Source organism: Malaya genurostris, chromosome 2 (genome assembly GCF_030247185.1).
Source record: "Malaya genurostris strain Urasoe2022 chromosome 2, Malgen_1.1, whole genome shotgun sequence".
Lineage (NCBI taxonomy): Eukaryota > Metazoa > Arthropoda > Insecta > Diptera > Culicidae > Malaya > Malaya genurostris.
In genome coordinates this window covers 99,201,867-99,220,457 of record NC_080571.1, presented here as the reverse complement: position 1 = coordinate 99,220,457, position 18,591 = coordinate 99,201,867, and the positions used below count along the sequence as shown (strand labels likewise).

The 18,591-nt window shown below is 37.9% G+C and overlaps 1 protein-coding gene across 1 annotated transcript in view; it reads right to left on the bottom strand.

The window, feature by feature from the left end:
- Positions 1–9,629: 9,629 nt before the first annotated feature.
- The window catches only part of LOC131428337 (PDZ domain-containing protein 8), a 70,285-nt gene continuing 61,323 nt past the window's right edge, over positions 9,630–18,591 (bottom strand). Inside the window, exon 8 of the mRNA XM_058592233.1 lies at positions 9,630–11,088. Coding sequence (XP_058448216.1) covers positions 10,937–11,088 — 152 coding nt within the window. The 3' untranslated portion in view covers positions 9,630–10,936. The remainder of the gene's footprint in view (positions 11,089–18,591) is intronic.

Below are 18,591 nucleotides of genomic sequence, written 5' to 3'. Positions count from 1 at the left end.
TCTAGTATCTCAGATATCGATATTGCGTAGCATTTCCAATCAATATTTCGTGTGAGGTCATACAAAACATTGATTGTTTCTGATGGTCTTAATCCGCTGGCGATTGAAATTACGATAGGCAGATGATCGCTACCGTGGGGATCAGGGATTACCTTCCACGTGCAATCCAACCGTAGCGATGTCGAGCAAAGGGATAAGTCGAGCGCACTTGGTCTTGCTGGTGGTGCGGGAATTCGTGTCATTTCTCTCGTATTCAAGATTGTCATATTGAAGTTGTCACAAATATCATGGATCATAGCTGATCTGTTATCATCATGAAGACAACCCCATCCCGTACCGTGTGAGTTAAAGTCTCCTAAAACCAACGTCGGTGCGGGAAGAAGCTCTATGATATCATTGAGCCGCCGATGCCCAACCGAGGCTCTAGGGGAAATATAGATGGAAGCAATACAAAGGTCCTTGCCTTTAATTGTGACATGATATGCGACAACTTCAATACCTGATATCGAGGGGAGGTTAATTCGAAAGAAGGAATAGCACTTTTTGATCCCCAAAAGTACTCCTCCGTAGGGATTATCTCGATCCAGGCGAATAATGTTAAAATCGTGGAAGTTTAGTGATACATCAGAAGTTAACCAAGTTTCGCACAATGCAAATGCGTCACATTTCAGATTATTTACTAAGTATTTAAAAGGATCTATTTTCGGGATGATACTTCTACAGTTCCACTGTAATAATACTGTAAAACAGTGATCGAATCATTGACCTCGTTCGAAAAATTAGCCATCGAAGGAAACGATTGCTGAGAGGAGGGGCCATTTAAATAGTTGGTACTAGTTGATGCACTAACAAACTTTTTTGCTTTATTTCAAGAAACAAAGAAAATTAGTTTGAAGAATACCACAATACATGTGTTATACATGGGCTGAAAAGTCCCGGGCCTAACAATGAGAACATGAGTTTTTGGCTTAAAATTCACTTCATTCATCAAAGTATTCGATTTATCTTTTGCCTCAAGTAGGCCTCAATTTTAGCGATAACCTTTCCATTCGTGCGATATTTTTACCGGCGAGCATTTTGTCGTGGATACGACTTACTTTACTGTGGGGCGCCTTTTCAAAACGTACCCTTTGAGACAGTGATAAGTTTTTGATCGTGAATATCTCTTGTTGTATCTAACGAATCAACATAATTTTGCTACATGCTATCGGAAATATGATCACAATTTTATGATCAAATTTTTATTTGTGAGACATAATCTCAAATAATTCAAAATTAAACTTTTCTGAAATGTTTGGTATAAACGAGTACCAAAGAGGATAATTCATAAGGTGCGTTTGCCTTTCTTGTATTTTTAAAGCTCATAGCTCAGTGATCTGTGAAAGGATTTATACAATCTAACTACCAATAGAATCGAAATTGATCGTGTATAGCAACAGCATTGAAGTAATTTAATAGTATACTATTGAAAAACCTGTCTCATGTCAACCCATGTGAACACCAACACATGCCAATCAGAACGCGATCTGAGGAAGAGAACAAAATATCTGCTACTGTACAACAAGTCGTTCGAGAAAAATGTCCCGAACAGTGCTTAATATCGTAGTGAGTTCCACAATTTGGTCCTTCTGAAAGGCAGGAATGAATCCCGTACAACATCCTGAAGTTTTTTCAATGAGATGCAAATCCGAAATGAAATAATCGACATTAAAATTCTATATGTTGCTTTTTTATAGCCGTTAGGACCGCCCATTAGTGAAAAAGCTACAAACGAAATCACGTAAAAAGAAACCTCTTAACAAAAATTGGATCAGTTTGGATTCTATCGCCACTGCGAGCAGATGTATTGTGTGTCGTTTGCAAAGCTATTTTCGCTTCCGACAAGAGCGATTACGTCACTGCTGCTAGTCGTTTGTATTGGTGAACAAACAACGAAAATAGGACAACGGTGGAGAGGATCACACAAAATCAGCCTTTCTAATGGCTCTAAAAGTTTTCTAAAGAACTATTAGGATTTCTTCTTCGCAAATCGTAGGTAAAAATTCTCAATTTAGTGCAAATCTAGAACTGTTTGATTAGATTTGTACACTTTTCGCTGTGTGAAATTCACAGTAATCGAGATCAAGTTAAGCCTTCTTTGTTTTTGTGCAAAATGTGAAAAAGGGGAATGCTTGCATAATTCATACAATTGATCAACTAATTAATATTCTGAAGTGTTAAGGAACATGTTAGTTGTTTTCGTATGCACGACATCCAGTTATGTCTCTGACATTACCCACCCGCCTTTTTTTCAGGTCTACGAACAGCCAGTAGTCGCTGGGCGCCAAATCTGGCGAACACAGTTGATGTAGGAGCAATTCGAAGTTCAATACATGTAGTTTTACCATAGTTTTGAGAGTCTTGTCACAGGATGCGTTGTTTTGATGGAACTAAATATTTTTCTTTGCCATATGCGGTCGTATCTTTGTAATTTCAGCCTTATAACGCTCCCATAATGCTATGTAATATCCAGTGTTAATGGTATTTCCTTCCTCAAGATAGTCGATAAATACGACGATTTCCTTCCTCAAGATAGTCGATAAATTGGACGAGGTTCACCAGTTGCTGTTCGCTTAGATGACGATCGTTTTGATTCCGGAGTGAAGTGATGAATCCATGTTTCATCCATTGTCACATATCGACGCAAAAATTATGGTTCGTCACGTTTAAAGATGGCCAAACACTGCTCGGAATCATCAATAGTTTCTTGTTTTTAACTAACTAACTCACGCATTTTCACTTTTCGATGATTTTGTGGATTTTTTTACGTTTTCTGGTATTACCGCTTCATTTGGACGTCCACTGCGTTCTGCATCATCAGTGTTAATACGACCACGTTTGAAGTCAGCAAACTAACGTTTTATCGTTGTTGTTGATGGAATCTCCATAACATTTTTTAAGCCATTGCTTCACCTGAACGGCATTTTGCCCATCAAGAAGCAGTGTAAAATTATAACACAAAATTGTGTTTGATCCATTGTTCTGAAAATAACAAAAGTGGTGTTACTCTTTGCACAATAACTCACAAAGTAATGAATAGATTATCATGAATATTTTTCAGCTGTCTTAGTATGAACTGAAAAAAGGTGACTGCAATAAAACTAGCGCCATCTATGTGTTAGATCCGGGATTGCTCAGCTCATGTGGTATGTGAAAATACGAATGTTATGAGAAAGGCAACCACAATTCATCATTCGACGTTAGTTTGATTAGCGCTTTTGTTTAAATAAAAAGTTGCATCTAATATAATTTGGAGTCATTTACAGAAATTATTTTTTATTTCAAAATGAAATGACCAAACTCCGGAAAGTGACTTCATAGCTCAATATATTGGTTTTTAATTCTATTCTCTCAGTTAATTTTCTGATTCTTAAAAAAGCATTCATCTTCTGTTATCAGTGTTTGAAAAAGTATCGGTTTCTGAGTTACAAAGATTTGAAGGAAGTGCATTCAAAAGTACATCCGCCATTTTAAAAAGTCAGTTTTGAGAAGAATTGGTTCCTTCGACCGTACAACACAACTGATCTGATATGGGCAAGACGTATGTCAAGTTCTATCCAAATCGATATATGCGAAACCTGATCCCAGGTAGAAGTGGTTTGCAAACCAATAAAACATTTCAGAAGCATTCAGAATAGAATAATATCATAAGCATTTATATTACCTGATTCTGATGCAGTTTATTCAATAGTATTTTGTTTTAAGATAGAACTACTGGGTCAATTGAACTTAGTGAAATTGAATAACTCATCATTAACGAAATAAGATAGTAACCAAAATGATGATAAAACTTGTTATTATTTTTATTTTTGTTTGTTATTTACATTTACCCGGGTTGACTTGCTACCCTTTTTACTGGAAATGCTCAGATAAAAAAAATGACTTTCTTATCATCTAGCTTTGGTTGAACTGTTATGAACGGTTAAGAAGTTGAACGATAAGCGAAGTCTAAAACTTTGTTACATCAAAAGAGTTCTGAGAATCCAAAATCAAAATTCATTTTATTTCCCCTACAGTGGTAGCACAGATATCCAAACCAATACTGGTAACGTTTGAAATATTTATCGATCGACTGTTTTCCAAGACACTGTACTAACTTACTATTGAAGCACACACTTCATCACCCGTGCGGCGCGGTGTATCAGTTTCAACAGAGGCTACCGATTGCCGCCACCAAAAAAAAGAATGGATAATTTATGGATACAGTTCAATCGTTCGCACATTTACACCGAAAGTAGGTGAAGTTGAAACCGAAAATCAAAGCAATGTGGAAAACTCGCAGCAGCCCCACACCACTCTCGTATCGGTTAAATGCCTTTACCTAGCCTACTATGCCTTTCGATTTCCGCTAGTGCACAACACAAAAAACTTCTTCACTACCATCCTGCCGGGGGTGGGGAGGTGCAGCCAAACACCATTACTCAGTCAGCCAGTGACTTTGGGTATGCAACAAATCGCCCATCAAATCAACCATTCGGCGGTGGGTGGCTCATTGGGTGCCATCGCGTGTAAAACGGCGCGCACCGACATCACGAACCGAAACTCCATTGATGGAGTGCAACCAGTCAGACGGTACTAATGCGATGAACATGTACATCATGTTAGCAACGACCAAACTATACGCGATGTGGTTTTGCGTAATGCGGAATTTGGTCGAGTTTGACAATAACAGTTTGAAATCAGCCGAGTATTGCCTGATGGAAAAGTCAATACACCAGCTGTACATTAATGATTGATTCAAAAGGCACTATAGAAATACGTTCGAGTGTGATACCGTCGGGCTGGTATTGCCATGAGAAGAAGAGTTGTGGTGAAATGGAAAACTTTTGGAATTCGTGAATATTTTAAAATAGTTTACGATGACCAAGGATTCAACCTTCTAAATAGCTATTGCACGAATTGAATACCTTAGGTAGAAGACAAAAGTTCAGTTACATGAATTTTTCAACCTGATCTTGTCACTAAATCCCACTCTTTACTAATTTGCCAGAATCTTCCAGTATGAACCGAACCTTGTGATGACTGAAGTTTTTCAAAGCCCGTGTTTGAAATCAGCACGTTATACAGATGTGGAGGACTTCGTTACTGTCGAAACTACAGAAAAATGCTTATCTCTGTCGTATAGATTAGTTCATTATCTGCGTTTCATGTGTTTCGATTTACAGAAATATTGTGAATTTTATCCCAAAAAAAAGCTCTCGAGGTATCTTACAACCGAGCGGATCCACCAAATTTAACGATATTAAAAAAATGTTTGTATATTTTTATTTGGCTGAGATTTTGTTTAAGCATTCTTCATAACCAAAACGGACAATTCGCATACTCAGTTAACCATTTTGGTGGTAGGTTTACTTTTGAGAAGATCCTGCGCATTTTTTTTATTTCCGACAACTCGAATATCTCAAAAATGGAGGGGAAGGCATCACACCAATGGTGTGAAAAAAAGCCTCCAAAATGAATAAACTCCTTTTTTGCCTTTCTCACATAGGTTATGCAATGACTGTGAAAATCGACTTTTGAACGGAGGGCCGAGTGTCATATATCATTCGACTCAGTTTGTCGAGATCATAAAATGTCTCTGTGTGAATGTGTGTATGTACGTATTTCTGTATGTATGTGACAAATAATATCACTCGATTTTCTCAGAGATGGCTGAACCGATTTTCACAAACTTAGATTCATATGAAAGGTCTCATTGTCCAATTGATCGCTATAAAATTTTATCTCTATTCGGCTTCCGGTTCCGGAATTACAGCGTGATAAGCATTAGAAAATCAAAAACATTGTAACTCACTTTCCTTAGAGATGGAAGGAAGGAGTAAGTGAAAAGGCCGTGCGAAATGCAATCAGGAAGTTTGGTGAGGATAACATCTTTGAGGATAAACCAAAAACAGGTTGAAAAAAAGGTCCTGCTAACCCTCAGTTGGATAAACGTATACTGAAGGCGTTCGAACAAAAGAAGGAGGTTTCAGTTCGGGATGTGGCGAGAAAGTGGACACTTCGAAGTCAAATGTTCTTCGTGCTAAAGAACGTTTGAATCTTCGAACCTATAAAAAGCAGAAACAACCAAAACGTAGTCCGAAACAAGAAGCATCGATCAGGCCGAGGGTTCGAAAGCTGTACAATACGATTCTTGCTGGAAATTTGAACTGCATAATCATGGACGACGAAACCTACGTGAAACTCGATTACAAATCCTTGCGGGACCACAATATTATACGGTGCGAGAAGGACAAGTGTTAAACCAGTCCGAGACATCGATTGAAGTCGAAAAATTTGGTAAGAAAGCTATGGTCTGGCAAGCAATTTGTAGCTTCACCACCACTGCTTCAATGAACAGCGAAATATACATCAAGGAATGTTTACAAAAACGACTTCTACCCATGATTCGAAGCCACAAGGGTCCTGTTGTCTTCTGGCCAGATCTTGCTTCTTACCGCTACTTGAAATCAACGGTAGAATGGTATACTACCAAAAATGTCACTTTCGTCCCAAAAGACATGAATCCACCAAATTGCCCACAACTTCGACCAATTGAGGAACTTTTGGCATTAACAAAGGCAAATCTGAGGAAACATGTCTCGACAGCAGAAACCATTCAACAGTTCGAAAAAGATTGGAAAAAAGTGTCAAAACTTGTCGCCAAGAAGTCTGTACGGAATTTAATGAGGAACGTTCGCTAGAACGTGCGCCAGCTAGTCTACAATGTCTAAGTAGCAAATGTTGAGAATAATATTCTGTTGTTGTAGTCAAATATTATTAGTATATCGAATGAAATTTGAATATCTAATACTTGTGAATTATTTACAGCGAAATCAAAGTGCGTTCATACTTTCTGGGCCAGTCTTTATCATCCTTCAATGTACATCTTCTTGTAACCCAAGAATTCATTGGTCAGTACCGGCGATGACCAGACCTTCACGTAAATTGCCTTAAAAATGAGAAGGGATGTTAGTCCAACACTTGTTGTTACTAGAGGTTGTATATACTAGTGCGAACTCCACAAGTGTCACGGGAGAAGGATATTTGTTAGTGTAAATTTAATTTATGGTACACGGAAAAGCCAGCGATCGCAAAACAACTAAAATATTAGTTGTTTTTCTGATTTTGATTGGTTAAAATTTGGTACAACTAATCGACTGTTGTTTTAACTAATCTGTCATTTTTGATTTATCGTGCTGGCAGCTTAGCAACGACACCCAACAAGCAACAAACAAGTGATGAAACGTTTCAGTTGAGCAATGCCAAACACCCTGAGCGAACAATGAAACGTTTCAATGAGATGTCGCTCGTGCAATTGAGCAAAGACACAATCCCAGAAAAGTTACTTGTATGCATGAAAGCAAAACAATGTCTCAGTTGTTTCAACCAATTATTCAGTTATTTGAAATTAAGACGTCAATTGCAATAAATATGTTTTACTGTTAGCCTCTTCGAGGGACAGCTAATCGTTCACTGCTTGAACAACGAAATTTTACCTAATTAACTGCTTATATCTTTATCACTAAACTCACAAAGGATATAGAAATGAATTAAAAGATAACAATTCTCAAAAGAAAACTCACCAGAAAAATGATCACAGGGAATTAGGAAACTTTTCCTTCACTTGCAGAATGGCTCGCTGGTAAACCTTATGCTACAAATACACTTTCAAGAAAATACAAATAGTACCACTTCACTTTAGCAGCAAATTTTTAAGCATTGAGCGGTTTTAATAACATTGACATGAACTGTCCTAGAATACATTACTCTCAGATGAAATTAAAACATTTATACTGTAGGAATATCTATTTAACACATAGAAAACTTGTTTTACAATTAACTGTTATATTCTTCTGCATACTTTCACTTACATAAAACGACCATTACGTAACTAACATAAATGACGTTCATTTACCATTAAAAATTTTCAATATGAAACGCTTCTGGTGAAATGAAGAGGTTTTTTGTTTTTTTCTTCATTCTCCGCCAAGTGACAGCATTTGAATACAACAATTTCGGTTACCTGTCATAACCATGACAAAATCAACAGATATGTTAGTTAAATCAACAACATTTTAGTTGAAACAACCAGAGCGTGAAACAACAATTGCAATATTGTAATTTTGTGATCTGCGGGTTCTCCGTGTAGTTTTCGCGCGCGATTTCTTATGTTCCGGTTTCAAGAGGCTTGGATATACCACAAAACTCATCGACTTCCCGAGTGAACGTTTCAACAATATCGGATAAAGAAGTTCTAGAAAGTCCTGATTCACAGATCTTATTCGTAGAGACTGAAGGGAAATTTTGAACGCTATCGCAGAACGAATAAAAAATCAATTTATTTAAATTAAATTGACTACTACAGTATACACGAGTGAATAGAATTTCTAGAAAATAGTTGATTCATTATAGTGACTTATTGAAAGCTATATTTAACAGACAAAGTACGTGTAGTAAGTATTTTATAGATATCAAACCATGTTAAATTACCAATAGTCAAAAGCCTTCCCGCGTGTCTTATGTCGTTTTCGTTTTTAAATTGCACTACACTGGTGTAGCGAAAGCTGCACTAAAACCGTTCGTTTTTACCAATTGCACTACACCAGTGCTACACTTTTTCTGCACCGATACCACTGGTGTAGTACTCATCAAAAGTTTGGTGTAGCTCTGTGCAATGGAATCATTTATTGTAGTCAATGGTTACTGTTTATGTTTTCGTCATTTTTGTTCGTTTATTCATGCCTCAGTGTAGCACTGCACCGGTGTAGTGCAAATTAAAAACGAAAACGCCATTAATTTTATATTATTTCCATTACATTATTACTATTTCCCGCGAAAAATGATTAATTGGTTATATTGGTTAATCTGGGCAGTCCGCTACGAAACAATATAAGTTTGATTTTTACATTTCGTATTCAACTCATCAGTGCGTCGGCAGTTTGTGTTGAACTGCTAACGCCACCTAACGGTTTAACATAAACCGATGAGCAGAGGTAAAGTATTTGCTATTTGCAAATCACTTATTTGCACCGAAGTGCCATGTCTATCCTGACGTGCCGGAAGAGCAAAACAAATTGACGGCATATTGACCGCCAACAGATTGTAGTCATTCAGGGGTTTTGTGTTTCATATATACCGGTTTGTGCAGAAGGGCACACGACTAATTTTACTTTTATCGTCTAGTAAAACCTTTCCGTTTCGTGTCAGCACTGAACTGGAAAAGTGTGAATACGCGCAATTAAATATGTGGAAGAAATTAACGCCCGTGCACGAAACTGTGCCTGCACTGAACGGACCGGAAACTTCGAGCATACTTTAACGCATGTTTATTATCTCTGGATGACCATTAATTAGTGATTAGTGAAAAGGTGATGGCCAGGAGTCCAATAAGATCTGGTAGGATTCTTGTTATTATCCTGCACTTGAAATAATGGGTTGCGAATTCCGTTGAAACCGAATTGAATTGTAGTACCCTGCCTTTCCTTTTCACTGACAATTTTTCAGGCATTGTATCGCCAGTAGGATTAAACTGCTCCGTGAACCCGATGGTTTGTGGAAGTGTGATATTTTAACAAAGAACAAACTAACAGTGATGATAATAAGCACGACGATGCCATCAATTCATTTCATAAAATGTTTATTGTAATTTTCAATATGCTTTTTCCACCAATAATTTATCAATTTGTCTTAACTCATACATACTAACACTACTGTCTTTTCGAATGTCAATGTATAATTGTATAATGCTAAGTGTATCAATTCAAATAGAGTCATGTATATTGACTAGTTTTGTAAATTATGTCTATTTCCATGTGTTTGTGTGATGTTTTTTCTGGTTTGCTTGGTGATGGGATTCAACATATTAACATTATGTCTATTTGTTCTATTTAAAAACTTTAAGCCTTAATACAACTCAATTGTTTCGTTAAGTACACATCATTACAATGTACCAAGCGCTAGTCGCTGTCGATAAAAACAGTGCTTGTATGTAGACCGATATCGAAGTAGTTATTTTGATTGTTTGTAGTCAGAGTCGAGTGAGATATAAGTAGAAAACACAATTCTCTAGAAGAATAGTTTTTCAATGTAATACTGCACTTTTCCTTCAGTACAATCTTCTGTTGTCCCAAAGGGGCGGAAGAGATGGTATAAAAAACGGTTCCAATCGTGTCCAATATCTTATCCTAGGGTTTCAGGATCACATTTGTTGCTTTCACGTTGGTATCAATAGAACAACTACTCCGAAAGTGTGGGATGCTGGGAATGCTAGAGTGAACATGCTAGGACCTACATTAAAATACAAATTTTTGTAAGCTATGGAAAGTGCGTATCGTAAAACTAACACATAAGGATAAGAGTGGCATAAATGGATTAGCAGAATTCTGCTTTGGAAGCAGCGGAAGTCTTAAGCCGTACATTTGGTGTTTTGTTCATCATTTTGTGCTCAGGGTACTGAACTCTAAAATTCGTGTTTCGCTTGGATGTTGTGCTCAACTTGACATCATTTATGCGCAAGGTTGTAATAAGTTCGCCAAGTTCAACTCTTAAGCAAGTGTAGTTCACTCTTCGGGGATACGATCGATCACTTCAAGTGTCCTGGGGCTTGGGGGGTAAGCCATTTATTAAGGGTGATCTTGGTGCTGCCACTTCTAACACTACTGACACTAGCGGACCGCTGGAAAAGTCCCATCGCGCGCTTACGGCATGAAGTAAGTCTCCGGGAACGGAAAGGGCTTTTTCGGCCGGCACTACCACTTCCAGAACCACCGTTTTCACCAGTGTAGAACCGCCCGAACCGGTCGTCAGCGTCGTCTGCTTCGTTCTCCCCATGTAAAAGTTCCCCTGGTAGAAACCCAACCAAAGCGGAGGGATCTAGCAGGGACCCAAGCGAGAGCTGCCGAAGCAATCGCTATTCTCATTGGTTTATGTTTCCCTGAGCGTGCTGCAAACCGGAACACAGATGAAGCATAATGACACTAAGCGCTTGGACCCGTTCCTCCGACTGGCCGGCCAGAAAAGCAGACCGGGTAGCGTCCGTAGGCGGCGGGGTGCTTTTGCGGGTCTCATCTGTAGAACAAAAAAACAAATCAGTTATTCTTTTCAGTCATAGATTTGCAGCGGTGTAAGTTTTTGATAAAAATCTAGCTTTTTTACCTCACCAGTTGTTTCGAACTTATTGAATGCAACTTATTTTTTTCAAATTGCATAAAGAGCATTTCTTAATATCAGTTTCATTTACTATATGGATGTGTGACAAATATTAGATTTAAGAAAAAATTCCATTAACATTTTATATCTGGGTATTTACTCTACGAAACGTTACAAAAACGAACAATTTTGTTGTTGTAATGTACAGAAACAGAAAAATTCTGTTTTGAGATGTAAGTTTGAGGGTGAGAAAAATATGTTTTAAGGGGTTACAGCAATGTAGAAAAAAAAGAGAAGGACTTTTTTGGGGAATTATTTTGAGATCCAAAAAATGGAGTAATCCGAAATTTCCAAAAAGCACTTTTTAATGTATATTCAAGTATGAAAAAATTATCAGTTTTAAAAATTGAAAAACAAAACGGCGGCTTGGCGGCATTTCCGTGAAAGTGCTGCATTTTGACGGCCGGAAACATAAGTCAAGTAAATCTTGACCAATCGATGCAAAAAATTTTACAGAATATTCTCGATAGTTATCTCCACAGAGGTACGTAGGTTTTTGCCTTTCTCTATAGAAAGGTATTAGAATTGCTGGAAAAACCGACTTTCGAACGGAGCCTCGGAGACCCATAGTGTTATATACCATTCGACTCAGCTCGACGAGATCGGAAAATGTCTGTGTGTGTGTGTGTATGTGTGTGTGTGTGTATGTGTGTGTGTATGTGTGTGCACTTTTCGAAGATATTTGAACGCGCTCAATTTTCTCAGAGATGGCTCAACCGATTTTAACAAACTTAGGCTCGTTTGAAAGCTACTATCGGGGCATTGATCAAGTTCGAAGATAAAATGGCTGTGACTTTTGGTTCCGGAGATATGATTGTATAAGTGACGTAACCGACAAAAAGCGTTGTATTTGAACGCGCTCAATTTTCTCAGAGATGGCTGAACCGATTTGAACAAACTTGGACTCGTTTGAAAGCTACTGGCGGGCCATTGATCAAGTTCGAAGATCAAATGGCTGTGACTTTTGGTTCCGGAGATATGATTGTATAAGTGACGTAATCGACAAAAAGCGTTGTATTTGAACGCGCTCAATTTTCTCAGAGATGGCTGATCCGATTTTAACAAACTTGGGCTCGTTTGAAAGCTACTGTCGGGCCGTTGATCAAGTTCGAAGATCAAATGGTTGTGACTTTTGGTTCCAGATATATGATGGTATAAGTGACGTAACCGACAAAACACGTTGATTTTTACCGCTCTTGTATATATAAGGGTGCCAAAATTTTGGGATCAACTCTATTTTCGTAAAGTTCTAGTGCTCAAAAGTTTAAGCACCTCGAAAAAAGCCTTCATGCAAAATTTGACCTAAATCGGACATGCTTAAGGGGTGCTGCCCGGTGGTAAAGGTTTGACAATTATCGATCTTGAAAAAGCACCATAGGGGGGAGTACATGAAATTTCCAAAATCGAAAATTTTTTTTGATGCCAAAACTCTTAAAACTGCATAAAACATCGAAATTTAGTGTCATCTCAAAAAAAAATTTTTTTGAAAAAATCAACTTTCTGGGACTTAGAAAAATTTTCATATTTTTTCTAAGTCCCAAAAAGTCGATTTTTTCCAAAAAATTTTTTTTCGAGATGACACTAAATCTCGACGTTTCATGCAATTCTAAGCCTTTTGGCATCAAAATTTTTTTTTCGATTTTGAAAATTTCATGTACTCCCCCCTATGGTGATTTTTCAAGATATATGAAAATTTCACTAAGTGGACTAAGAAGGCTTTTTGCCTTTCTCTATAGAAAGGTATTAGAATTGCTGGAAAAACCGACTTTCGAACGGAGCCTCGGAGACCCATAGTGTTATATACCATTCGACTCAGCTCGACGAGATCGGAAAATGTCTGTGTGTGTGTGTGTGTGTGTGTGTATGTGTGTGTGTGTGTATGTGTGTGTGTGTGTGTATGTGTGTGCACTTTTCGAAGATATTTGAACGCGCTCAATTTTCTCAGAGATGGCTCAACCGATTTTAACAAACTTAGGCTCGTTTGAAAGCTACTATCGGGGCATTGATCAAGTTCGAAGATAAAATGGCTGTGACTTTTGGTTCCGGAGATATGATTGTATAAGTGACGTAACCGACAAAAAGCGTTGTATTTGAACGCGCTCAATTTTCTCAGAGATGGCTGAACCGATTTGAACAAACTTGGACTCGTTTGAAAGCTACTGGCGGGCCATTGATCAAGTTCGAAGATCAAATGGCTGTGACTTTTGGTTCCGGAGATATGATTGTATAAGTGACGTAATCGACAAAAAGCGTTGTATTTGAACGCGCTCAATTTTCTCAGAGATGGCTGATCCGATTTTAACAAACTTGGGCTCGTTTGAAAGCTACTGTCGGGCCGTTGATCAAGTTCGAAGATCAAATGGTTGTGACTTTTGGTTCCAGATATATGATGGTATAAGTGACGTAACCGACAAAACACGTTGATTTTTACCGCTCTTGTATATATAAGGGTGCCAAAATTTTGGGATCAACTCTATTTTCGTAAAGTTCTAGTGCTCAAAAGTTTAAGCACCTCGAAAAAAGCCTTCATGCAAAATTTGACCTAAATCGGACATGCTTAAGGGGTGCTGCCCGGTGGTAAAGGTTTGACAATTATCGATCTTGAAAAAGCACCATAGGGGGGAGTACATGAAATTTCCAAAATCGAAAATTTTTTTTGATGCCAAAACTCTTAAAACTGCATAAAACATCGAAATTTAGTGTCATCTCAAAAAAAAATTTTTTTGAAAAAATCAACTTTCTGGGACTTAGAAAAATTTTCATATTTTTTCTAAGTCCCAAAAAGTCGATTTTTTCCAAAAAATTTTTTTTCGAGATGACACTAAATCTCGACGTTTCATGCAATTCTAAGCCTTTTGGCATCAAAATTTTTTTTTCGATTTTGAAAATTTCATGTACTCCCCCCTATGGTGATTTTTCAAGATATATGAAAATTTCACTAAGTGGACTAAGAAGGCTTTTTGCCTTTCTCTATAGAAAGGTATTAGAATTGCTGGAAAAACCGACTTTCGAACGGAGCCTCGGAGACCCATAGTGTTATATACCATTCGACTCAGCTCGACGAGATCGGAAAATGTCTGTGTGTGTGTGTGTGTGTGTGTGTATGTGTGTGTGTGTGTATGTGTGTGTGTGTGTGTATGTGTGTGCACTTTTCGAAGATATTTGAACGCGCTCAATTTTCTCAGAGATGGCTCAACCGATTTTAACAAACTTAGGCTCGTTTGAAAGCTACTATCGGGGCATTGATCAAGTTCGAAGATAAAATGGCTGTGACTTTTGGTTCCGGAGATATGATTGTATAAGTGACGTAACCGACAAAAAGCGTTGTATTTGAACGCGCTCAATTTTCTCAGAGATGGCTGAACCGATTTGAACAAACTTGGACTCGTTTGAAAGCTACTGGCGGGCCATTGATCAAGTTCGAAGATCAAATGGCTGTGACTTTTGGTTCCGGAGATATGATTGTATAAGTGACGTAATCGACAAAAAGCGTTGTATTTGAACGCGCTCAATTTTCTCAGAGATGGCTGATCCGATTTTAACAAACTTGGGCTCGTTTGAAAGCTACTGTCGGGCCGTTGATCAAGTTCGAAGATCAAATGGTTGTGACTTTTGGTTCCAGATATATGATGGTATAAGTGACGTAACCGACAAAACACGTTGATTTTTACCGCTCTTGTATATATAAGGGTGCCAAAATTTTGGGATCAACTCTATTTTCGTAAAGTTCTAGTGCTCAAAAGTTTAAGCACCTCGAAAAAAGCCTTCATGCAAAATTTGACCTAAATCGGACATGCTTAAGGGGTGCTGCCCGGTGGTAAAGGTTTGACAATTATCGATCTTGAAAAAGCACCATAGGGGGGAGTACATGAAATTTCCAAAATCGAAAATTTTTTTTGATGCCAAAACTCTTAAAACTGCATAAAACATCGAAATTTAGTGTCATCTCAAAAAAAAATTTTTTTGAAAAAATCAACTTTCTGGGACTTAGAAAAATTTTCATATTTTTTCTAAGTCCCAAAAAGTCGATTTTTTCCAAAAAATTTTTTTTCGAGATGACACTAAATCTCGACGTTTCATGCAATTCTAAGCCTTTTGGCATCAAAATTTTTTTTTCGATTTTGAAAATTTCATGTACTCCCCTCTATGGTGATTTTTCAAGATATATGAAAATTTCACTAAGTGGACTAAGAAGGCTTTTTGCCTTTCTCTATAGAAAGGTATTAGAATTGCTGGAAAAACCGACTTTCGAACGGAGCCTCGGAGACCCATAGTGTTATATACCATTCGACTCAGCTCGACGAGATCGGAAAATGTCTGTGTGTGTGTGTGTGTGTGTATGTGTGTGTGTGTGTGTGTGTATGTGTGTGTGTGTGTATGTGTGTGCACTTTTCGAAGATATTTGAACGCGCTCAATTTTCTCAGAGATGGCTCAACCGATTTTAACAAACTTAGGCTCGTTTGAAAGCTACTATCGGGGCATTGATCAAGTTCGAAGATAAAATGGCTGTGACTTTTGGTTCCGGAGATATGATTGTATAAGTGACGTAACCGACAAAAAGCGTTGTATTTGAACGCGCTCAATTTTCTCAGAGATGGCTGAACCGATTTGAACAAACTTGGACTCGTTTGAAAGCTACTGGCGGGCCATTGATCAAGTTCGAAGATCAAATGGCTGTGACTTTTGGTTCCGGAGATATGATTGTATAAGTGACGTAATCGACAAAAAGCGTTGTATTTGAACGCGCTCAATTTTCTCAGAGATGGCTGATCCGATTTTAACAAACTTGGGCTCGTTTGAAAGCTACTGTCGAGCCGTTGATCAAGTTCGAAGATCAAATGGTTGTGACTTTTGGTTCCAGATATATGATGGTATAAGTGACGTAACCGACAAAACACGTTGATTTTTACCGCTCTTGTATATATAAGGGTGCCAAAATTTTGGGATCAACTCTATTTTCGTAAAGTTCTAGTGCTCAAAAGTTTAAGCACCTCGAAAAAAGCCTTCATGCAAAATTTGACCTAAATCGGACATGCTTAAGGGGTGCTGCCCGGTGGTAAAGGTTTGACAATTATCGATCTTGAAAAAGCACCATAGGGGGGAGTACATGAAATTTCCAAAATCGAAAATTTTTTTTGATGCCAAAACTCTTAAAACTGCATAAAACATCGAAATTTAGTGTCATCTCAAAAAAAAATTTTTTTGAAAAAATCAACTTTCTGGGACTTAGAAAAATTTTCATATTTTTTCTAAGTCCCAAAAAGTCGATTTTTTCCAAAAAATTTTTTTTCGAGATGACACTAAATCTCGACGTTTCATGCAATTCTAAGCCTTTTGGCATCAAAATTTTTTTTTCGATTTTGAAAATTTCATGTACTCCCCCCTATGGTGATTTTTCAAGATATATGAAAATTTCACTAAGTGGACTAAGAAGGCTTTTTGCCTTTCTCTATAGAAAGGTATTAGAATTGCTGGAAAAACCGACTTTCGAACGGAGCCTCGGAGACCCATAGTGTTATATACCATTCGACTCAGCTCGACGAGATCGGAAAATGTCTGTGTGTGTGTGTGTGTGTGTGTGTGTATGTGTGTGTGTGTGTGTATGTGTGTGTGTGTGTATGTGTGTGCACTTTTCGAAGATATTTGAACGCGCTCAATTTTCTCAGAGATGGCTCAACCGATTTTAACAAACTTAGGCTCGTTTGAAAGCTACTATCGGGGCATTGATCAAGTTCGAAGATAAAATGGCTGTGACTTTTGGTTCCGGAGATATGATTGTATAAGTGACGTAACCGACAAAAAGCGTTGTATTTGAACGCGCTCAATTTTCTCAGAGATGGCTGAACCGATTTGAACAAACTTGGACTCGTTTGAAAGCTACTGGCGGGCCATTGATCAAGTTCGAAGATCAAATGGCTGTGACTTTTGGTTCCGGAGATATGATTGTATAAGTGACGTAATCGACAAAAAGCGTTGTATTTGAACGCGCTCAATTTTCTCAGAGATGGCTGATCCGATTTTAACAAACTTGGGCTCGTTTGAAAGCTACTGTCGGGCCGTTGATCAAGTTCGAAGATCAAATGGTTGTGACTTTTGGTTCCAGATATATGATGGTATAAGTGACGTAACCGACAAAACACGTTGATTTTTACCGCTCTTGTATATATAAGGGTGCCAAAATTTTGGGATCAACTCTATTTTCGTAAAGTTCTAGTGCTCAAAAGTTTAAGCACCTCGAAAAAAGCCTTCATGCAAAATTTGACCTAAATCGGACATGCTTAAGGGGTGCTGCCCGGTGGTAAAGGTTTGACAATTATCGATCTTGAAAAAGCACCATAGGGGGGAGTACATGAAATTTCCAAAATCGAAAATTTTTTTTGATGCCAAAACTCTTAAAACTGCATAAAACATCGAAATTTAGTGTCATCTCAAAAAAAAATTTTTTTGAAAAAATCAACTTTCTGGGACTTAGAAAAATTTTCATATTTTTTCTAAGTCCCAAAAAGTCGATTTTTTCCAAAAAATTTTTTTTCGAGATGACACTAAATCTCGACGTTTCATGCAATTCTAAGCCTTTTGGCATCAAAATTTTTTTTTCGATTTTGAAAATTTCATGTACTCCCCCCTATGGTGATTTTTCAAGATATATGAAAATTTCACTAAGTGGACTAAGAAGGCTTTTTGCCTTTCTCTATAGAAAGGTATTAGAATTGCTGGAAAAACCGACTTTCGAACGGAGCCTCGGAGACCCATAGTGTTATATACCATTCGACTCAGCTCGACGAGATCGGAAAATGTCTGTGTGTGTGTGTATGTGTGTGTGTGTGTGTGTATGTGTGTGTGTGTGTATGTGTGTGCACTTTTCGAAGATATTTGAACGCGCTCAATTTTCTCAGAGATGGCTCAACCGATTTTAACAAACTTAGGCTCGTTTGAAAGCTACTATCGGGGCATTGATCAAGTTCGAAGATAAAATGGCTGTGACTTTTGGTTCCGGAGATATGATTGTATAAGTGACGTAACCGACAAAAAGCGTTGTATTTGAACGCGCTCAATTTTCTCAGAGATGGCTGAACCGATTTGAACAAACTTGGACTCGTTTGAAAGCTACTGGCGGGCCATTGATCAAGTTCGAAGATCAAATGGCTGTGACTTTTGGTTCCGGAGATATGATTGTATAAGTGACGTAATCGACAAAAAGCGTTGTATTTGAACGCGCTCAATTTTCTCAGAGATGGCTGATCCGATTTTAACAAACTTGGGCTCGTTTGAAAGCTACTGTCGGGCCGTTGATCAAGTTCGAAGATCAAATGGTTGTGACTTTTGGTTCCAGATATATGATGGTATAAGTGACGTAACCG